Source organism: Pinus tabuliformis, chromosome X, assembly GCF_031772625.1.
Source record: "Pinus tabuliformis cultivar Carrire ecotype Pingquan chromosome X, CPIR1, whole genome shotgun sequence".
Lineage (NCBI taxonomy): Eukaryota > Viridiplantae > Streptophyta > Pinopsida > Pinales > Pinaceae > Pinus > Pinus tabuliformis.
The window spans coordinates 758,759,350-758,777,196 of record NC_142308.1 but is presented as its reverse complement, the minus strand read 5'-3'; the positions used below and the strand labels follow the sequence as shown (position 1 = coordinate 758,777,196).

At 37.2% G+C, this 17,847-nt stretch overlaps 1 protein-coding gene across 1 annotated transcript in view; it reads left to right on the top strand.

Annotated features, from left to right (window-relative positions):
- Positions 1-17,847, top strand: part of LOC149142079 (putative metal-nicotianamine transporter YSL6) — a 446,819-nt gene that overhangs the window by 171,233 nt on the left and 257,739 nt on the right. Inside the window, exon 3 of the mRNA XM_089453171.1 lies at positions 5,630-5,727. Within this exon, the coding sequence (XP_089309297.1) occupies positions 5,630-5,727 (98 nt within the window). The remainder of the gene's footprint in view (positions 1-5,629; positions 5,728-17,847) is intronic.

Here is a 17,847-nt window from a genome sequence, read left to right as displayed (position 1 = left end):
ATTTTTTATTTTTATTTATTTTTATTTTTTATTTTTTATTTTTTTTAGTGTTAATTTTCTCATTTCTTTTAACTTATAGGTCCTTTGGTACTAACTTTCTTTTAATTTTATAAATATTCCCCCCCTTTACAATTATTTTTATATATATATTTTATTATAAGGTCCTTTACATAACTAATTTTCCAATTAAATTCTAATCAACTTATACTTTTTAAATATTTTTCTAACTAACCTAGCATCCTTTTGATATTATTTTATTTTATTATGATGTTATAATGCCCTTTATATAACTAATTAACTTATAATAATTCTTTTAAGTAAAATTATTTTATATTTATTCAATTTATTCATATATTATAAGGTCCTTTATTTAACTAGATTTCCTTTAAATACTAACTAACTTATAAATTTTACCTCGGATGCGGGTGGCAGCTTGATATTCAACGGGGAGCCACATGACAGCCATGGGCTGCCATGTGATGGAGCTCCTCCCTTAAATGTTATCCGCCGCTAGTACCTTCCGTCTTACGCGGCCTCTGAGCTATCTTAATGGCGATGGAGGAGAGTATGGTTAGCCTGCGGGAGGCATTAACTGCTGGTCTTTTCATTGGTAATGAAGGGTGGTTTAAGAATGAGGAATGCCTGGAGACGGGAGCTCATAATGGGAAAAGGAATTTGCAGAGTGGTAAGAGTCTATGCGGAGGGCTGGAGGTGGAGTGTTGGGCCGCGAACCAGAATTCGCCTGCGCTCCTCGGACTGGTCTTTAGCCTATTTAAGCATTGCCCTTTCCCAAATTGGGGCGTGTCTGTTGTGGGGAAGGAGCAGCTCCATTGCTGGACCTCGTCTGTTGGGGAAAAGCACAAAAGCTTGGGGGCTGCCATGGTGCGAGAGAGATTGCCTTGTCGCAGAGGAACCTGGCGTGGAGAATCCTCTCGCCCTCCAGCTGCTGATATTCATCATCACTGTTGTTGTTGTTACTGCCACCGGAGGATGGGAGCCAACCCTATCCAGCCCTGCCAAGTCATGGAAGTGGGCAGCTCAAGCGGTGGGAAGAACAAGTTACCTGCTTTTGGTTCGGTTGTATTTACTCTGGGTAGTTCTGGGGAAAATCCAGGCATTAACGCCCATATTTCTGTGTTGTTCACCCAAATTGAGGAAGAGAACGAAGAAGACTCTTCTCTGGTTCTGGCAGAGGACAATGTCATGCATGGCAAAGGCAAACTCCCAATGGGGGAGCCGTCAACTGATGAGGAAGGGTCAGCAATTGGTCAAGGTAAGCTCCCAGTGGGGGAGTCGGCGAGTGAGGAGGGTACTTCAACGTCGGGCCGCTCTCAACCCTCAACCCAGCCTCAAGCTTCTGAGCAGTCGGAACCTGTGCACAACCCGTCAGCAATGGAAGAAGAGCCAGAGGATTAGTTCTGGCGGGTGGTTCTGGGTTTTTGCTTTTTGCACTCATGTCGGGCTTCGGGGTAAGAATACTCGCAATTTCCTGTGTCACACGGTTGTCTGTGTTTTTGTTCTGTCTGGTAACGCTTGCAGTTTCCACCATGGCAGTGGGGACTTAATCTCTGGTTGGGCGCAAATCCTTGGTGATTGCCTGGTTTTGTTTATATGTTCAAGTTCATGTCTTTAAGTACCATAGTTAGTCTGAATGGTAAGTCAATTGGGAATCGCCCCTGCGTGGGTCTTTTTGAAAACTCTCAGTATTTTGATGTTGGATCTTAAGGCCCAGCGTGGCTTTTGTACTCGTTTGAATATGCATCCCATGAGCCGCAGCAGGCCTTGGGTCGCCAGACTCTCTGTTTGTAAAGTTATCTGTAAATATTAATATACTAGTAGTTAATTTTGCCGAGAAAAAAAAAATTAACTTATAAATTTTTTTATAATTTTTAACTAAATACCCATTAGAATTTTACATATTTATATATTGATCCCAGAGATTACTAATTAAATTAATATAATAATTTTGACCCCGGTCCTAGAGTCAAACTAGCCGTTGTTCAAGTTAGCCATTGGAGGCTTTGCTCAGACTATTTAACTTGCTAGGCTGGATCTGTTTCTTCATCTTGTCCTGACGATGAACCACACTAGTTGGTTCGAAACGCGTCGACAAATGATTTTCCATGTGATTTTCGCCGAAAAATCTCTCACTAACTTGATCTCCTCCATCGATTGAATTTTATTCTTTTCATTTTGAGGAAAAAATCAAATTTATTTTAAAACCCTTTATTTCTTAGTCCAAAAAAATAATATTTTGGACTTTCATCTTCAAAAAATTCAATTTGACTTGACCACTAAGGTCCAAAGGGTCAATTTCTCTTAAAAAATCGTTTTTTTCCTTGGTGGAGGACCCTTAAAATTTATTTCTTTTTGGACCCACGAATTTTTGATGATTTTCCAATTGGAGAGAATTTAATTTCTCTCAAATTAATTTTTTGACTCAAATTTAATTAATTTTTTGGCTTATTATTTTCTTTTTATTTTTGCTAGAAAAATTAATTAAAAGACTCAAGAGGGGAATAAATATCTTTCCACCCTCTAAGTGGATCTAAAAAAATAATTTAGCCATGGTGTCTAAATATGAGTAATCATGCACTAAACTATTCTTAGACACACTTTTACTTCAAAATATTACCGATGTTCCATGGGGACGTGTCTCCCAGGGTCGGGTGCGCACACCCCTCGCACCCCACGCACCCGGGACGGGGGGACGTCTGGGGAAACATTTCCCCACGTCCCCCTTTTGGGGAGACGTAGGGGGGACGTTTCCCCAGTGTGGGGGACACGACTCCCCAAAAGGGGGACTCCTGGGCGTCTCCCCTCAATATGGGCTATGCATCCCCTATTAAATTTGCTTTCATTTTCATCCTTTTACTTAAATTTTTAACATTACCATGAAATGACTCAGGATGTTTGAGAGTGGTTCCGACCTCATTGGATTTCATATGGAGAAAGTAGAATTTTAAATCTCACTCAAAATCCAGCAGACTTAACAGTTTTTCAGGAATTCAGGATTCGATGGATTGCAATGTTTCCATTGCATTTTGTCATGTACAAGGGTATGGAATTAGTATTTAATCAAGAGCACCAAGCCCTCTTTGTAATTTAGAGTGACTTTTAGACTCATCACTCCACTTTTTTTGAGTTTTAGTTATATCAATTTACTATTCCAGTATTCAGATTTCAGTGTCTATTATAGTCTATTTTGCTTAGTATTAATTAGATTCTAGAATGATGAATGATGAATTCTAATTTTAAATCAATTTAGAATCTAGAATGATGAATGATGAATTTAGTTTTTAAATCAATGTAGATTCTAGAATGGTGAATAATGAATAATGAATATGGATTGGAGTATTTCATTATTGAATCTTGTGATCTATGGATGAATCATTGTATTTCATTATTTAATTCAATTATGTATGTATCATTGTATTTATGCTTTCATTATTGAATATGAATTTGATATATATATATATATATCTATATATATATATATATATATATATATATATATATATATATATATATATATATATATATATATATATAAAGGAAAAAATATATATATACCCCGACGTCCCCCCGTCCCCCCTAAATTTCCCTAAAATTTGAGGGTACTCCCACACGTCCCCCTTGTGCGTCTCCCCGCACCCATGTCTCCCCGTTCCAGAGTCTTGGTGGAACATTGAATATTACAACATCAACCCATAGAAGGGGAAATACACATTTGACATAGACCCTCAAGACTTTACCAAATTCTGCGGCAGGACAGATGATCTCATATGAAAAATACATAGGCTTGATAAACACTAGGACTCACCTCAGACCTCGTCAAAGAAATCCACCCTAGCTTTGGGGTATATCTGGGAGAAAAACTTTGCCAATTATCCATGTTTACAAACACACATAATTTGGGGAGGTTAAAAAACTCTCTAGGATGAAACCCTTTGAGAAGAATCATAGACTTATCTAAGTGCTATTACATGGCTTAATATTCATACTAGAATCATTTACAAAAATTTTGCAGAATTTGGGATTACAATCATGATGATCCTGAAGTTGAATGATGACAATGATCTTGAAATTTTTTGTCCACTGCTTTATCAACCACAAAGCTTGACCACGAGAGTGTCGAGAGAGTTGAACCCATGACCTCTCAATAGCAAAGGTGCTTTAACAATGGGGACTCGACCAATTGATATAACCCTTGGGGCTTAAGAGAGATGTATCATTTCAATTTATCAGCAATTATGTAACATGATATATATATTTCTAGGAGATTCATTAGGAAACTGTCACATAATATATAATTACATATCTTATAGATGCTATTTATTACCTACAACATTATTATAATAATAATTAAGACATATTGAATAAAATGATCATTACAATATCTAACAATCCTTTCAATTCCAATCAGGCTATATTTCTAGACTTGTGATCAGCCTCCTAACAGCATATGTCATTTCCTATGGTCAATAAATTATTGCCAAAAAAATGGGACAGAATTACCTCCTTCAGGTTGCTTTATTGTTGCACCTCAATTGCTGTAATAATTTTTCCAATCTGCTGTATGCTTAAGGGACCACTGTTTATAGCAGTTGCTTGTTTGCTGCCTGGTCACCACAGATTTATGAAATAAAAGTGTACTCCGTTTTGAAAAGGTCCATGTTTCTTCCCATGAATATTTCCAGGAACCTTCCTCTCAGCCAACCTGTGTGGTATACTCCTAATCTATCAACTCGTGGACTGTGGTAGAGAATATCAAATACTGATCCATGATTCTCAGTATTAGTTGCCAGATTGACTTTTCTAGAGAAATTCCTGCTGTTAAAGGATCATCCTGGTTACCATTTCTTCAACCTCCTCATCCATCATATGCTTCGATAGCGCTGATATCCTTACATGTAGGTCTTGTTCAATGTTGAGTCAATTCTTGCAATGACAGTCTTCCTTCTTCCATCCTTTTTATTTAAAGAGCTTCCGAAGTGCAGAAATATGATCATCAGCCAAGCCTACCACTTGGATGTAGTCTTGAATCGCTGTGCCATCCTTTTGTTGGTTAATCATTACCATACCTGTTCTGCTCTGATTGCTTACCCATGGCAACTTGTTGGATGAAAGGCATGAGATTATGTGGAACTTTCAGCGAGCTTCAATTCTCAGATTTTCATGTTTGTAATACCCTGGACATCTATCTCAGCTCTTAATAGTAAAATTCCTTTTTAATAGTATAAGCACCATACTCCTTCCTTCATTGCAGCATGCAAAGTACTTCCACCGCAAGTGGTACATGCAAACCTCTCTCTTCAAAGGTATCTTCTGGACCTTCTTTTTGTCTTAGACAAAAGGACACGTAACATGGATCATTGAAGAAAAATCTCCTCTAGTTGATCCAGGAAGTGAGCGGGTAACAATAGTAATGGCATGGCTATTTTGCCTTTGTGATGTTATGCTAAAGCCTTGGGGTGGAAGGGTAACTAGTTTGTGACAACTATTACTTGTTTATTTTCATTCAGATATTATGGAGTTGTATTTTTGTTAGAATAAAATGCCTTCTAACTTTTGGAGAAAAGGTAGGAGTTGTTTTTACATGAAAACCATTGTCTTTTGTTTGATGCAGGTAATGGTCATAGATTACAAACTCACTTATCCTAGTGGCACTGCTACAGCCTTGCTCATTAATAGTTTTCACACTCCGAAAGGTGCTGAGACTGCAAGGTAACATGCTTAAGAATCAGAGGTTGCATATCCTGTTATTAAATGTTGTGCATCTTTCTGTATCTTGTCATAAAATATGCATCTGTGAATCTATTTGATTCAGAATCAATATCTATAGCTCATATCTTATGCTATCTGTCATCCATTTGGAAGTGTTCGAAACAGGCATTAAACATGACAGCAAACTGTCAATCAATGATAAATTTTGCAACTTGAACATGCTAAATTCAGTTCACGATTGTTGATAACAAGCCTATCCATATGTGTGAAGGAAATTGCAAATGAAAGTAACCTTTAAGTATATAGCTTCTCAAGGAAGTCTCCAAACTTGGAAATATGATGCACATCTTTTGCAGATATCCTGTTTAGAAGCAGGTTTGTAGGTCTAGTTGTGCAGCTGGTGAAAATTCCTTGAAATGCAACAATTGGAAATAATTCTTCTAACTGATAAATTAATTATGCAGTTTATTTTGTTTACGCTAAAATAACGAACTATTCAAACTGCAATTTCTTCACCACAAAAAAATACCGTAGAAGCAAAAATTGGAACTGAGAAATGCTAGCACACAAACATAAAAATGACAATTATTTTTGGACAATTGTTTCTGGAAAAGCCCAATGTCGGAAAATCGGTGCAGCGGATGAAGGTTTTATTATTATTCAACAGTAAATTTGAGTACAATAATTTGGATGCCAAATTGACAATCCAATCTGAGAGAAACACTAACAAAAATAACTGCGAGAATTTAATCTCCTCCACGAGCAATCTGAGCTCAATATAGCCACTCGAACTAACTCTCCTAATGCCTTTGCGCAGGCCTTGCGTCACGTCTGCACAGTGCTAAATCTCATTAGCTCGGAATTGCCTCGAATTAGCTACTGACTGTTGATTTTGGGTAGCATCGGATGTGCTCTAGCCTTCAAATTTGGTGGAGAGGCTAAGGTACATGATATCTCCAAGACCCAGAAATCGTTTAGAGAAATTCCACCCGGATGAGGAGTTGTTAAAATAATTAATATTTTTAATGGGTTCTGTTGTCGCGCAGTGTCTAGGCACCGTGACAACGCTCAGATCGGGGGCTGTCACCCTGATCCCCGCTCTCTCTATTTAAGCTGTCTCCCTGAAGCAGGCTAAATGGGGTAGACCCTATGGGATAAAGGAGAACCAGCTGGGAATCAACCGGTTAGGGAGACACAGTGAGGCAATCGACTACTTGATTAAGGCTCAGTTAAAATTTTAAATGATTTAATATCAGTGCCTTAAGGAGTCAATGATCCAAAGTAATCAATTAGCTGCTACTGCTTAGAAAATAGAAATATGAACAAATCCTTACATTGCTTGAAAATATTTACTGAAATGTCTAGCATATGATGAGCATTAAAACAATCAAGCAATAATTAATTTCACCAGATGTGAGATATTCAAAAGATGCACAGAGCTCTGTCAATTAAATTTCAAAGGATCAAAATTCATTATTCAACCATGAAATTCAAATGCTAACTAGTTCATAAAATGATTCACCACTTTTAGATAGCTAATCTTTAGATAAAATTAAGCGCATTTAATTATATAAAAATGACAAATATTAATCCCACATTAAAATTTTTAGCCTTAGCAGAAAAGATACACCAAAATTGTAAATGTGACAAATCCTTGAGTGAATATGCCAAGACTAAATGTGACAAAATTTTTCAAATTTTTTTATTTTTTATTGTATTAAATGATTAAAATCAAAATCATAAAATAAAAAACTAAATTCTAAAATAAGACCAAACCAAAACATAAAAACCTTTTTATGATTTTCTATTTATTTTTTAAATGTTTAGAATTTTTTTTTTTGGATTTTTTGAAGTTTTTTAATGATTTTATTTTATTTTATTAAAGTCAAAATAAAACAACAAAATGAAATCAAAATCCAAATCTAATTTCTTTTTATTTTTTTAACATTTTCTAGATTTTTATTTTTTATTTTTATTTTTTTATTCAAATTCAAAATAAAAAAAATAAAAAAGGAAAGAAACAAAACTCTAAAATAAAACAAAACTAACTAAAGATTATAATATCTAAACTACACATGAATATATATGAAATGAAATCAAACGCATGAGGAAACCTAACCTTAACACATTAAAACCAAAAATCGAAATGCTAAAAACCCTAGCCACATAGCATACAAGATAAAAAAAAAAATTCAAATGCTTTGGTTGACTGCAGGTTTGTGACGGCGGGAGCTTTCGACAACAGACAGAGGGCAAATCGAGCGAAGGTCGAGGGAAGGAATGTGAGGAGGATTTGCAGGCTTGCACAACAGGTTTCGGTGAGCAAGCAAGGAGGCACAACGTGCAGATGAGTATGGAACCATGGAGCGTAGCAGCAAATGAGTGTTCTGGAAGGGCTGTGGGCAGCATGAGATGCAGCGTTAGGAGCTTGGGGATGATGAATGGAATGGAGCGAGAAGGTAGCTGAGGGATAAGACACTGGCAGTGTGGCAAAGGAAATACGTTTTATTATTATGTCCAGGTGAGAGGGAATGCATTCGCTGAGGAGGGAGATGCGCATTGTTTGCAGGTTGTGGACTTGCGTGGAGAGGTAGTAAAGAATGTTCAACGGACAAGCAGCGAGAGGACAACGATGTAGCAAGGGTTTTGAAGCGTAGTGTGGGAGCTATTCGTTGCAGACAAAAAAAGTGTAGGGAGAAAGATGGAGCTGCGTACAAGATTGAGGAAAGGCAGCGAAAGCAAGCTATGTTGAGGGATGGATAGACGTAGAGATAGGACTGCGAGGGTAAACAACTGCGTGGAGTTCCTTACAAGCGTGATGCAATGGCAGCAAAACTGGCAGCTTGATGGATGGAGTAAGGGTTTTAGCAATGTGGGAGAGATGAGCGATCGCGGAAGAGTTTGGAGGGCTGCGGCAGGTTAATGGTGAGCAACAATTGAAGGCGGCTACAGCAGCAAAAAATTTCGAAGTCTGCTAGAATAAGAAAAACGCAGCTAGAGGGAAATAAATAAAAACGATTTTGAAACCCTCAGAAAAATATCCCAAATCCCAGAAAACGAATTTCACACCTATGCTTCAGATTTGCCTGGAGAAACCCCCAAAAAATTTCCAGAACTGAGATGAATACCCCTGCAAGCGCTGATTCTGAGGCCAGATCTTACCCTCCAGGGCCTAGATCTGGCTTCAAACAAAAATTTCTTCTTAAACCTGCAACCTGCAATGGCAAAACAAAACACCCAAAAACATGCAAGGAAGAAACCTAAAAAAAAATAGCTAAATAATTAAAATATTCATAAGATAAAGGCTCTAAGCAGCCAGATCTGTCATTATGCCACAAAAATAGTTTTCAAAATTTTAAATTTAATATGGGGTGCTTCAGAAAACCGTTCATGCATTCACGAGAAAAATTCTAATGATAAGCCCGGGATCAAAACCAACTGGGCTCTTCAGAAAATGCTTTTCTGGGAGTTGGCTTGTTCAGTCGAGAACTTCCCCAAACGCCCAATGATCTCGAAATCAAGATTTTCTTGCACAGCTTAATTCAACCATTAACATAGAGGGAGAAAACGACAGAGAAATTCAGATCTAATGGAGATACCTGCCATTATATTCAGAAATTAAGCCATCATTCAAACCCTAATGATCAAACAAGATACCTGTGTTTAAATCAATCTTCAATAAGCTAACATCAATGGCTGAAAATAAATCTTATGCAAGAAAATAAAACATCTAACAACATTTTCCGAAGAGTAACACCAGTAGAGATTAACCCCAAAGTCTTTCTTTATTTGCACATGAAAAACGATTACAAGAGAGCTTTCACTCAGCACACGACTCAAAGGTCGAATGATCTCAAATGACAACTGACCTCCTATTTAAAGAAAAATTTCCCAACGGCTAGTTCAAGTGATCCTTGTCAAAGCGATTTCGACCGTTGATGAGGATCAAAAAATCTTTAATCTCATCCGTCGAAATTAAAATAATGAGGAAATTCGAAATTATCATTTAAATGCATTTTAATTAATTCAAAAATTTAATTTTTGAATTAATTTCTTCAAAATTTTGACTTTGACTTAACCCTAGGGACCAAGGGCATAAAATTTAGCAAAATAATCATTTAACCTTAGTCCCTGGACCCTTTAAAATTTAAATTTTTAAAGGACCATAGAATTTAGCCTTTGGAAAATTTAAAAATACCTAGGACCTAGGACTTATGAGGGGATAAAATATTTTTCTAACTCTCAAGACACTTTACATCATGACGTTTACAATTTTACATTTTAAGGAGGAAAACTCATTTGATATAGGCCCTCACAAACTACCCAAATCTGCGACACAAACATAATCTAACAGATCAAACAATTTGTAATAAAATAACCTAACCAAATAGTTAGGATTATTCCCAAATCACTTTTACATAGACTCGACCTAGCACACTAGGACTCCCCTAAGATTCTAATGACGAAATCCATTCCGGCTTTGGGGTTAGGCTGAAGGAAAACTCTGCTGACCATGGGTCCGTGAAACAAAAACCTTCCGGAACGTAGATCATCACTAGAAGATTAGGTTTACCCAGGGAATTACATACATGACACAGACCTGCTAACATTATTTACAATTTACACATGCATGCTGGGTTTACAAAATAACATGAATAGGCTGATGATGATAGTTGAATGGCACAGACACGTTGATCAAGTGACATCACCTTTGCGAAAAAAGGGGGTGTACTGCGACGGGTAGTTGACACGTGGTGGTCAACATCTGGCTCTACTTGGGGACACGTTGCTGCATTGGAGGAATGTGAGAATCCAAAATTTGCATCTAGGCAACACACAACAAAACATAAGTAGCGTCCATCCAAAAATCATCATATAACATTAAGCACAGGAAATATATAAGCTCTTCATTTATTAACTATCTAGTAACATGAAAAGGTAAATGTAATCCTAAAACAGAAATGAAATGTTGAAAAGACAAGGAGTAGGGTTAGAAATACAGAGGATGCCCCATGGCATCAGATACGTTCAATATAGTGTATATTGAGCATTTGCCTGCTTTCAGGCAAATTTGTCAGTTGCTTCTCAGATGTGCCATGTCCAATTTTGCATACAGTAGGACTTTTTCCTATCCGAAAATCAAGTTGCTTACGACTATCTGATGTATCAAATCACCTTCTCGTTCTCTTTCTCTTGCGTTTTTTCTTTGCGGAACACTCTGCTTCAAAACTCTCAGATGAAGTATGTAAGATATGTGTGACATGTTTTTCTTCATTTTGCATCTGATCTTTATCGTTTTTAATTTTATCTGGATCACCTTCAATTAACCACTTTTCAATCAAATCAATGACCTCCTTATAATAAGATGGAGCTTGTTGCAGCAGATAAGGAGGCTTCTGATCTGTCTACGTTTCTTGGTTTCTTTCATCCTTTGACCGCTGTTGAAATTTCTGTACCTGTATTGTAATGGCATCCATCTAGCTAGAGTGTTCAACCTTCATAGCACTGATTTCCTTGGCATGGTCTTCTTCCATATCTTTTATTACTTTATCGCTCTTTTCCTTTATGGTCATCAAGCAACGTTGCATAGAGTTTATCTCTTTCTTATGATTTGCTTGCATGGTAGCCAACTGATTATTATAATCGAATGTCATGATAGTCATTTCTTCATCCATAGTTAATAACTTGTTTTGCATAGAATTAATTTCCCTATCAGGATTAGCTTTCATGGTTTCCATTTTCTTATCTCGCTTTTCCAGGTGGGTGCATAAAGTTCTCATATCATTGGCATAATCAGTTACAAATTTTTCTTGATTGATCTCCATATTTTTTACCAGATGCATTAGTTCTTCTATAATTTGCTTCTGATTTTCCCTTTCATTGTCGACACAGATTTTACAATCTGTCCCCGTTTTTTAACTGTCATGGATTTGATCTGCAATGGTATAGGTGGATGACACATTTTGATATGGAGAATTGTCTTGAAATCTTTCATCAACAGCTGGACCCTTCACAAGATCACTTTCATTCTGTTGCATAATTTTAGGCGCAGAAGGCGAGCTATCTTGAGAACCATATTTATCTTTTAAAGCATTGACGATGTCTTGTAAAGACACGAAAGAATCTTTAGGACAATTATTAAACCAATTCAAAGCATCACCCTCTAAAAAAAAGACAAATAGACGCATTTTGACATCTTTTGGATCATAATGAGGAGGTCTACAATATATGAACACTATATAAAAAAACCTGCATAGATGCTTTCTAATAGCGAATGAATCACCACCTGAGAACAAAGACAATTTAGAAATGACCACTTTCGGAATATCATGGAGAACATCAGTAAAATGACACGGGGTAAACGAATAATTCATGATGAATAATGAAGGATCAAATGGATGATAGAGAGAGATCTCTGCTCAAGAAAATCAAGAGATGAAAGAAGTGGAGTCGCCACTTGAACATGAATCTAACTCTAGGATCCAAAAGGCAACAAACAACTAGATATAAGGGAGGCTTCTTGTCTAGGAAAAATAAATGAAAAGAAATGGAGTTGCCACCCAAACAAGAAACGCACTGAGAAGTGCAGGTGCTAAAGGTACGATTAAACAATATGACGAAAGATAGGGCGATGAAAAGATCAAATGACGCCAAAAATGTTGGTCGTTTGACAGGCTAATGAATGGTGGAAAAGATGAGATGTTTGAAAAGATGAATGTTGTGAGGACCAAGGACAAAAAAACTCTGTCATCAGCAACGACGCTAAAAAATGTTGTCGTTGCCGGCTCAAATGAAAAGATGAGAGAGAAGAATGAAGCTGAAATGCCGTTGAAATGCCGAGAATAAAGTATCCCCGACAACGATGCCAAAAAATGTTGTCGAGCAAAGTGTCTAGGCACCGCGACAACGCTCAGACCGGGGGCTGTCACCCTGATTCCCGATCTCTCCATTTAAGCTTTCTTCCTGAAGCAGGCTAAGGGGGGTAGACCCTATGGGATAAAGAAGAACCAGCTGGGAATCAACCCTTTAGGGAGACACAGCGAGGCAATCGACTACTTGATTAAGGCTTAGTTAAAATTTTAAATGATTTAATACCAGAGCCTTGAGGAGTCAATGATCCAAAGTAATCAATTAGTTGCTGCTGCTTGGAAAATAGAAATATGAACAAATCCTTTGACAATTGCTTGAAAATATTTACTGAAATGTCTAGCATATGATGAGCATTAAAACAATCAAGCAATAATTAATTTCACCAGATGTAAGATATTCAAAAGATGCACAGAGCTCTAGCAATTAAATTTCAAAGGATCAAAATTCATTATTCAACCATGAAATTCAAATGCTAACCAGTTCATAAAATGATTCACCACTTTCAGATAGCTAATCTTTAGATAAAATTTAAGCGCATTTAACTATATAAAAATGACAAATATTAATCCCACATTAAAAATTTTTAGCCTTAGCGGAAAAGATACACCAAAATTGTAAATGTGACAAATCCTTGAGTGAATATGCCAAGACTAAATGTGACAAAATATTTCAAATTTTTTTATTTTTTATTGTATTAAATGATTAAAATCAAAATCATAAAATAAAAAACTAAATTCTAGAATAAGACCAAACCAAAATCTAAAAACCTTTTTATAATTTTTTTTTTTAAATGTTTAGAAAAATCTAATGTTTTTTTGGATTTTTTAAAGTTTTTTAATGATTTTTTATTTTTATTAAAGTCAAAATAAAACAACAAAATGAAATCAAAATCAAAATCTAATTTCTTTTTATTTTTTAACTTTTTCTAGATTTTAATTTCTTTTTTATTGAAATTCAAAATAAAAAAAATAAAAAAGGAAAGAAACAAAACTCTAAAATAAAACAAAACTAACTAAAGATTATAATATCTAAACTACACATGAATATATATGAAATGAAATCAAACGCATGAGGAAACCTAACCTTAACACATTAAAACCAAAAATCGAAATGCTAAAAACCCTAGCCGCATAGCATACAAGATAAAAAAAAAATTTCGAATGCTTTGGTTGACTGCAGGTTTGTGACAGTGGGAGCTGTCGACGGTAGGCAGAGGGAAAATCGAGCGAAGGCCGAGGGAAGGAATGTGAGGAGGATTTGCAGGCTTGGACACCAGGTTTCGGTGAGCAGGCAAGGAGGCATAGCGTGCAGATGAGTATGGCGGCGTGGAGAATAGCAGCAAATGAGTGTTCTGGAAGGGCTTCGGACAGCATAAGACACAGTGTTAGGAGCTTGGGGATGATGAATGGAATGGAGCGAGTAGGTGGCTAAGGGATAAGATGCTGGCAGCGTGGCAAAGGAAATACGTTTTATTATTATGTGCAGGTGAGAGGGAATGCATCGGCTGAGGAGGGAGATGCGCAGTGTTTGCAGGTTGTGGACTTGCGTGGAGAGGTAGTAAAGAATGTTCAATGGACAAGCAATGGGAGGACAACGATGTAGCAAGGGTTTTGAAGAGCAGCGTGGGAGCTGTTCATTGCACAATGCAGACGGAAAAAGCGTAGGGAGAAAGATGGAGCTACGTACAAGATTGAGGAAAGGCAGCGAAAGCAAGCTGCATTGAGGGATGCATAGACGTAGCGATAGGACTGCGAGGGTAAACAGCGGCGTGGAGTTCCTTGCAAGCGTGATGCGATGGCAGCAGAACTGGCAGCTTGATGGATGGAGTAAGGGTTTTGGCAATGTGGGAGAGATGAGCGATCGCGAAAGAGTTTGGAGGGCTGTGGCAGGTTAATGGTGAGCAACAATTGAAGGCGGCTACAGCAGCAAAAAATTTCGAAGTCTGCCGAAATAAGAAAAACGAAGCTAGAGGAAAATAAACAAAAACGATTTTGAAACCCTCAAAAAAATATCCCAAATCCCAGAAAATGAATTTCACACCTATGCTTCAGATTTGCCTGGAGAAAACCACCAAAAAATTTCCAGATCTGAGATGAATACCCCTGCAAGAGCTGATTCTGAGGCCAGATCTTACCCTCTAGGGCCTAGATCTGGCTTCAAACAAAAATTTCTTCTCAGACCTGCAATCTGCAATGGCAAAACAAAACACCCAGAAACATGCAAGGAAGAAACCTAAAAAAAAAATAGCTAAATAATTACAATATTCACAAGATAAAGGCTCTAAGCAGCGAAATCTGTCATTATGCCACAGAAATATTTTTCAAAATTTTAAATTTAGTATGAGGTGCTTCAGAAAACCCTTCATGCATTCACAGGAAAAATTCTAATGATAAGCTCGGAATCAAAACCAACTGGGCTCTTCCGAAAATGTTTTTCTGGGAGTTCGCTGGTTCAGCCGAGAACTTCCCCAAATGCCCAACGATCTCGAAATCAAGATTTTCCTGCACAACTTAATTCAACCATTAACATAGAGGGAGAAAACGATAGAGAAATTCAGATCTAACGGAGATACCTGCCATTATATTCAGAAATTAAGCCATCATTCAAACCCTAATAATCAAACAAGATACCTGTGTTTAAATCAATCTTCAATAAGCTAACATCAATGGCTGAAAATAAATCTTATGCAAGAAAATAAAACATCTTACAACATTTTTCCGAAGAGTAACACCAGCGGAGATTAACCCCAAAGTCTTTCTTTATTTGCACATGAAAAACGATTACAAGAGAGCTTTCACTCAGCACACGACTCAAAGGTCGAGTGATCTCAAATGATAACTGACTTCCTATTTAAAGAAAAATTTCCCAACAGCTAGTTCGAGTGATCCTTGTCAAAGCTATCTCGACCGTTGATGAGGATCAAATTTTTTTTTAATCTCATCCGTCGAAATTAAAATAATGAGGAAATTCGAAATTATCATTTAAATGCATTTTAATTAATTCAAAATTTAATTTTTGAATTAATTTCCTCAAAATTTTGACTTTGACTTAACCCTAGGGACCAAGGGCATAAAATTTAGCAAAATAATCATTTAACCTTAGTCCTTGGACCCTTTAAAATTTAAATTTTTAAAGGACCATCGAATTTAGCCTTTGGAAAATTTAAAAATACCTAGGACCTAGGACTTATGAGGGGATAATTTTTTTTTTCTAACCCTCAATAAACTTTACATCATGACTTTACAATTTTACATTTTAAGGGGGAAAACCCATTTGATATAGGCCCTCACAAACTACCCAGTTCTGCAACATAAACATAATCTAACAGATCAAGCAATTTGTAATAAAATAACCTAACCAAATAGTTAGGATTATTCCCAAATCACTTTTACATAGACTCGACCTAGCACACTAGGACTCCCCTAAGATTCTAATGACAAAATCCATTCCGGCTTTGGGGTTAGGTTGAAGGAAAACTTTGCCGACCATGGGTTGGTGAGATAAAAACCCTTTCGGAACGTAGATCATCACTGGAAGATTAGGTTTACCTAGGCAATTACATACATGACACATATCTGCTAAGATTATTTACAATTTACACATGCAGACTGGGTTTACAAAATAACATGAATAGGCTGATGATGATAGTCGAATGGCACGGACATGTTGATCAAGAAATATCCCCTTTGCGAAAAAGGGGGTGTATTGCTACGGGTAGTTGACACGTGGTGGTCAACAGGTTCTTAAGTCTAAACTTAGGAAAATAAAAATATTAATCGGTATTAATAAAGATAAGGGTGAGAAGCTTCTAAGAGACGAGGATCAAGTTTGTTTTAATCTTAGTCGTTGATTAGAGACTTAATCTCGGCTGTTGATTCATCAACAAGAAAAATATAAGAGAAGACTTGAGGATCATTTGGAGACACATCGACAAATACTCAGTCTCCCATGGAAAATTGATTCTCAAAGAGGAGATCAATTTCAGAGGGAGAGTTGCAGGGTGGAGGAAGAGGAGGGCATGAACAATAGTCAGTTACTGAGGAGGAGGTGATGCAGGGGCATTGAGAGACAGCGCAGAGGGAGACGTAGTCCAGGGGATCCAACCCTCACGTAGGTTGACGTAGAACCACACAGAGTGACACAGAAGTGACGTAAAAGTGGGAGAAGGGTCTCCAGGGTGTCAGAAAGTTTCCAGGGGAAAGTCTTAGGTGTTTTCTCTCAGTTTCTCTGTAAAATCATTCCTTGTAAAGCGATTGTTGTTGAAGATTAATAAAACCCTCATCTGCTGCACCAGTTTTCCCACATTGGGTTTTTCCAGGGACAATTGTCCAAAAACAACTGTGTTGATGTGATTGGTTCTTGTGCATGTATATTGTTGTTATTTTCTCTGTGTAATTATGTGATAACTGCAGTAGAATTTATTTTAATGTTTGCTGAAGGGATTTCGTAAATAACTTATTGTGAAGAATAAGTAGGTGAAATAAATCAGTTGTTGCAGTAGAATTTCGGGTTAGAAATTTTCAAACTGGCTGACTGGTGGTGGTCTGAAAGCCTCTAACTTGGCCTTCTCGAAATATTCCAGGCCATTAGCACCTGAAATTACCATTGCTCCAGCTAAATCAAATGCCCTCTTTGAGGCTCTCTATGTAGGCCCTACACAACCTCTTGGAGAAATAATTCAGCGTTCTCTCTTTGCCCCTCCGGAACTGGAAAACTTCCTCCAGATCACTGTCTTTGCCCCTCTCTAGCTTTGTGTCCCCTCTTTGGCTCGAACTCTATTGTTGGCTAGCTCTAACTGCCCAAGGAACTCGTAGTGTTGGCTTTCTTCTTTGCCCCTCTGGAACTGGAAAACTTCCTCCAGATCACTGTCTTTGCCCCTCTCTAGCTTTGTGCCCCCTCTTTGGCTCGAACTCTATTGTTGGCTAGCTCTAACTGCCCAAGGAACTCGCAGTGTTGGCTTTCTTCTTTGTGTCACTCCATCTACCCATCAACCTCTTCTTATAATGTCCAGTTGGTACTCCAACAACCAAGATTAAAGCTTGATCGATGATTAAGATCATCTCCAAGTTGATCTGTGTGAGTTTCTAGAGAATTTTCATCTTTCTCAATTAATTACTATTAATTAACCAATTTTTCTAAGTTAGACTTAGGAAAAATTTAAATTATTGTCAATTATTTTAATTGAGCTATCCCTAGGTGGAATTTCCAGAAACGGTTTTTGGGTTTTGGAGAACTCCCATGTTTTAGCCT